The 6,093-nt window shown below is 36.2% G+C and overlaps 1 protein-coding gene across 1 annotated transcript; it reads right to left on the bottom strand.

The window, feature by feature from the left end:
- Window positions 1-291: 291 nt before the first annotated feature.
- LOC149474923 (uncharacterized) lies at window positions 292-4,515 on the bottom strand. The gene is made up of 2 exons (XM_089714055.1): window positions 1,269-4,515; window positions 292-645 (listed from the first exon to the last, which is right to left on the bottom strand). Exon 1 carries the CDS (start codon window positions 4,022-4,024, stop codon window positions 3,605-3,607), a length of 420 nt encoding a protein of 139 aa, XP_089570181.1. The 5' UTR covers window positions 4,025-4,515; the 3' UTR covers window positions 292-645; window positions 1,269-3,604.
- Between the last annotated feature and the right edge of the window lie 1,578 nt (window positions 4,516-6,093).

The raw sequence follows: 6,093 nt of genomic DNA, 5'->3' as shown, positions 1-6,093 counted from the left end.
AAATATGAAAAAAAATATAAAAATTATGAAGAATATTACAATGACAATCTAGACTTGGCTTTATGCTGTCAGTTTTGGTCAGCCTATAGGTCACGAAGCAAAATGTTGCAAAACTGACGTGACGTTTTCTTCTCAGTTTATAGTCAAAATTATATTCTGACGAAAAAATGTGCCTACACTCATTATCAAATGTAAATAACGGTTAATGAATATGTCGGCGAAAGGTGTAGAATGTGGATCTATTTTCAAGCTGTGGGCGTTGCGTTGGGTAACCGAGCAAAGAAACACCTCTAACTCAAACATTTCTTTATTTACCACCGATTCGGAATGCAGTATCTACAGAGAAGAACCGGCAAGAAACTCCATAGTTGCTCTTTTAAATCATGTCAGTTTTACAATACAGTCATTTCTAATACAATTACTTGGTATTACAATATTATGACCACTAATAAAATAAATATCACAAATAAGTTATAGTAAGCTCGTAATAGATGTGCACTCGGCAACGGTCGGCGAACGAATGACCCGAGTCGTGCGCGCGCGCTGCTTTATATCGGTTCGCCGTTCGTTATTTTTTAAAGCTTCGACGGTGGCGCCGTCACGGCCATTCTGACATACGCTCGTCCTCGAGCGACTTCTGAGCACCTGGGAACAAGACAATTAAAACAATGTGCTGGTCCGGCAAGCCCTTCAGCAACCGTGCTAGTCCGGAAATCTCTCCAGATTTCCCTCTAGCGTGCTAGTCCGGAAATCTCTCCCGATTTCCCTCTAGCGTGCCAGTCCGGAAATCTCTTTAGCTTACTGTGCTAGACCAGATTTCCCTATAGCGTGCTAGACCGGATCTGCAATCCCTATAGCCGAGTTATTGGACCGGACTCCCTTCAATAACTCGCTCTCTCTTTTTTTTTGCACCATTCTTTTGCTCTCCTTTTTTTTGCATCATTCTTTTTGCATCATTTTTTGCATCATTCTTTTTGCATCATTCTTTTTGCATCATTCTTTTTGCATCATTTTTTTTTGCATCATTTTTTTGCATCATTTTTTTTGCATAATTTTTTTTGCATATTTTTTTTTAAGGATTATTTTTTTCCTTCTTTTCTTTCTTTTTTTTTACACAACAATATTAAATCCAAACTCACGACTCTCTCCACTCTCTCCACTCCTCGGCCATACTGACAATCGTACGTCCTCGTACGTCCCTTCTCGTATTACAGCACTACGGTATTTCATCCCGGGATTAGACAACTATACCGCTCGGCCATACTGACCTTACAGAACACCAACAACATCCACATAACATAGACACGACGCTCGCTCACCACAAATGAAGGCTCAACTACCGTGGACTGCAAACCAGATAGCACGCACAATTCCTGCAATGAAATCATTACCGTTACAATAATCCACGTTACAAACTTTTACTTTACACAAGTTATCTCCGATACAGTCATACTTGTGTCCTCGTACGCCATAATATCTCACACTACATTACTACGATAATTCATTTTCATTTTTTTTTGTCAAAATAACATCCATCCTGCCTCAGCCTACACTGCCCCGATCCTACTGACCGGTCAGAACACACATGTTTTATCCTGGACCTCATGCCAGATAGCATATCACTTTCTTCTAATAAACGACATTACTGTAGTAATATTGGAATATTACGTAAATGTGTGTTGTGTGGACACAACACACATTTACTTCGTACAGCGTACGAGTAAACAGATGTCAGTATGCTACTGGTCAACTATGAAAACTGAAAACAGAGTGTTGCCGCAGCAAATCAGTAAAACGGTACGCGACCGTATCCTCAACGTTTGTGCTGCGTCATCCTGGCATCGCGTCATCGAGCCGTACCATTGGCCGCTGATGATGCTACGTTGCTCCATATGCTACGCAACCGCTGCGCCGTACTGTTAACTGCCTCGCTTCTAAACGCTGTGTCGTAAAACGCTCTCTGTAATTTAGCTAATTAAAATCAATCTGACATTACCTGTCGTTAACTATGATCATTGACTATAGCGCAAAAATTACAATATCTAAAAAGTTTTTAAAACGAATAATTCGTAACTTAACCGCAAAAAAACACAAAATTTCGACTAACTCAAAAAGTGGCAAAAGCTTGTTCTCAAATGTGGTTAAAATTCCTTAACGGTATGTTAACTTTTGAAAACTCGAAACAATTGATAAGTGTAGGCTTAAACTCATCTGTGAATCTCATATCGAACGGTAAAAGGGCTGAGCTAAATTTTAGTTTCAACGTAAATAAGAATGTACTGCTCAACAACTACTGTACAACTACCTAATTGATGTATTCAGTTGATGTCAAACTGCAGCTAGTCACAAAAACTATTATCAAGGAATTACATTAAATGCACACAATGTAAATCGATTATACTATCGAATACTCCACGTTTAGGATTTGCGTTCTTATATTTTGAAGCTACAAAATAACCTTCAGAAAACCTGGATGGATTTTTTCTTTTCTCTATTCAATTAAACAGACATTATATTCTGACGACAGTATGTAAACTGTAAATGCGCGATTAACCTTGAGATTATTTTCGGTTATTATCTTTTTTTTTTTAAACTATCGTAATATTTAACGGACCCTTACGTTGATGGGATAGTTAAGAGTTTTTTTTTTCTTTTTTTTTTAAAGCAATCAAATTACATACTAAAACCGAATCTAGACCCGTACTCCAATCATAACGTTTATCTTACGCCAGATGTTTATTTGAACACACGATAATTATCTGTGACATTGTATTATGAACTGCCTAAATAGGGCCTTAATAAATTTTCTAAGTAAAAATTCAAAACGAAATGCCTCGATTTATCTTTCATTCGATCAAACTAAGTCTGCCACATTTCATAATACTGCATATTGTAAAAACTGTATACTGTGAATTGTTCACGACTTAATATTTATTTATTTTTTTTTATAAAGAAATGACCTCAAATATCACCCTAAATAAAACCTACGAAAAGTTTATTAAACCTCTAAGCACTAGTTAACGCATTGCTTTTCGTTTTTAATCGAATGGCAATAAGGCTGTCTTTGTGTAGCAATTAATTGCTATTTGTCAAGGGTATAGTCTAAATAAAAACTAACGCAGGTAGTTCAAGAAATGAATGCGGGTAGTCAAGAAACTAACGCGGGTAGTTAAGAAACTAATTTAAAAGTAATTCGCATACTGTTTTTTGTTCCGATACACGGACAAGTGAATGTTTATTGTTTACGTTCGATTGAAGTATCTGGATGCAGTGTACAAATTATTGCGCTTTCTTTCTTTAGTGTTAGCTCACAAACTAACCAACATTAAAGCAAGTCGTTACTTAATTCATCTTGAAGTCAGTGCTTACGCCGCGAAGTGTTTTTTTTTTTTAAATAACGTGAATTACCTACTCAAGTAAACGTGTCCCTGAATAAGTGAAATACAAGTCACACGACCTAGGTACTGATATTTGAATTTTAAGATAAATTTTGTTTTTGGCAATAAATTTCTTTTTCTTTCAAATAAGTTACTACATTTTAAAAACCTTACTTTCTTTATCTAATTGCACACTCAAAGTGAAATGTTATCTACTGACCGATTTCTTACAAGAGAACATCAGAAACATAGTAATAAAAATAGTACGACTGACCAGATTCACCAGCACTTAGCCTCATACATGTGCCGAGTGGCAGCTGCCAACGCGTCGTTTCGTTACACCATAACCCTCCTCTGCCATGAACCACACGGCTTGTAGGCGCACCGCCCGCGCCACTGCTACTGCGATAACGCTGCGATGCCAGACTTGTGAAGTCATGATGAAGCGCTGCTCTCGATGATACGGGGTCCGACGCGGTGGTGCGAGCGGCAGTGGCATCCGCGCAGCGCGAGGCGAAGTTGCCACCCGGCCCGCACATAACGAGCTCTCCCTTTGTCACCGGCTGCTCAGTGACACGTATGCTCGTAGATCTGTAGGATGCCTCTTCCCGTTGAAACTGGATCGAAGTGCCACGTGGTTGCGGCATTTTGTCTTTTAATCAGCGCACGCATTAATTATATCCAGGTTATCGCCACGTGCTTTCTCATTTGCTCGATTTGATCCCAATTCTGATGTCGGCGAAAGGTGTAGAATGTGGATCTATTTTCAAGCTGTGGGCGTTGCGTTGGGTAATCGAGCAAAGAAACACCTCTAACTCAAACATTTCTTTATTTACCACCGATTCGGAATGCAGTATCTACAGAGAAGAACCGGCAAGAAACTCCATAGTTGCTCTTTTAAATCATGTCAGTTTTACAATACAGTCATTTCTAATACAATTACTTGGTATTACAATATTATGACCACTAATAAAATAAATATCACAAATAAGTTATAGTAAGCTCGTAATAGATGTGCACTCGGCAACGGTCGGCGAACGAATGACCCGAGTCGTGCGCGCGCGCTGCTTTATATCGGTTCGCCGTTCGTTATTTTTTAAAGCTTCGACGGTGGCGCCGTCAAATACATTTCTCATCTTCTGAAAGTATTTAAACGATGTTTACTTACCTGTATCAAGTAATAATATGTCTCAAACCAGACAGTAGAAATTTCAACGGCCGTTGCACTCACAAAACACATCTGTTTTACTCGAACTGCATTTGAAAACAAGCTTTTTTAAAATAGCGGACGGTGAAAGTAAACGATAATTTTGCCATTTATAAAATTCAAATAGTAATCTAAAATTTGTAAGTGGCATTATTAGCCGTGATAAACCCGACATGTCCGGTCGGTACCACTTTTTAAGATATTTTTGGAAATCAAATTGCTTTTAAACGATTATAAGGCCTTAATTATGAACTACATGCGACGATTCGCAAATAAATGTACTTTTAAACGACACTAAAACTTATGGTACCTTGGTATAAAACTTTTTAGAATCGCTTCTCTAACATCGAAGAACTTGGATGGGGACACGCCAAAAACTGACACTTTAGTTTTAAAAATGATTATTTAAAAAATAGTACGCAATGTTTCCGTGAATTAATTGTTTGCATTTATCAAATTATGATGTATTTAATACTTTTCAAGCATTAAAATAATTAGCCATCATATAAATTTTACTTGTTATTCGACTTGAAACACAGGGGACAGGCCGAAAGTGAGGGGTACACTTTTTTTTGAAAACGCTCCACAACAATAAAATAATTAAAATCTATACATAATTATTCTAAAAAATATTAATTACGATATTTAATATATGTACAAGTACGCGAAATGCTATCATATCAATTGTTTCATTAGAGCGTTTTCAAAAAAAAGTGTACCATGACTGAATTTATGGATAAATTTTAAATGTTGCATTTTTAATGAAATTTTGATTTAGAAATTTTAAATATACATCATAGTAAGTGAAATTGTATTTAATTGCTTGCAGATTAATTTGTTTTACGAGAAATCATCAAAATAAATTGGGACTGTGAAAAAAAGTGTCAGTTTTGCGACAGTCATTAATGCTCATGTAACTATTAACTACGAAGGAAGACGCAAAATATTTTGATTGTGTTACGAAGATTATAACATACATTATTTAAAAAATAGAAAATTGAAGTCGACAAATTAATAAAATTCCTATTAAACTAGCTTTAAGTTCTGTTTTGCCACAGCTGATGCCAAAGTAGCCGTTACTTTTACGATACTTAATACATTTTGATTAAAATCGGCAAAGTGATTATTTTATTTCGGAACAGCAAAACCATTTTAAATATTGAAATCAAATTATTTGTGTCCCTTATAATAAAAAAATGTAAAAACTAAAATTTTTCTTGTCGCAAAACGGGGGACTGTCGCAAAACCGATAGACCATTTTTTATAAGGCTAGGTTTATATTGAATCCAATTAACATGGTTAAAATAAAACCGAGAATACGTTTACAAAAATTTTATTTTAGTCTCATAAAAAAATACACCAACACACAGTTTGACACAGTATCAATTTTAGGGTAAAACTCAAAGTTACACTACCTACACCTTTTAACTTTCCATACATGTATCACATATTATATATTCAGGGTATACCTGCTGACCAACGCATTCATTGCAATACCATTTTTTGCAA

The sequence above is a fragment of the Colias philodice genome, chromosome 32, assembly GCF_061535455.1.
Source record: "Colias philodice isolate Cphi_HAF_F1 chromosome 32, ilColPhil1 Martin Lab GWU primary, whole genome shotgun sequence".
NCBI lineage: Eukaryota > Metazoa > Arthropoda > Insecta > Lepidoptera > Pieridae > Colias > Colias philodice.
The sequence above is the reverse complement of the archived record's forward strand: the minus strand, read 5'-3'. Positions and strand labels throughout refer to the sequence as shown.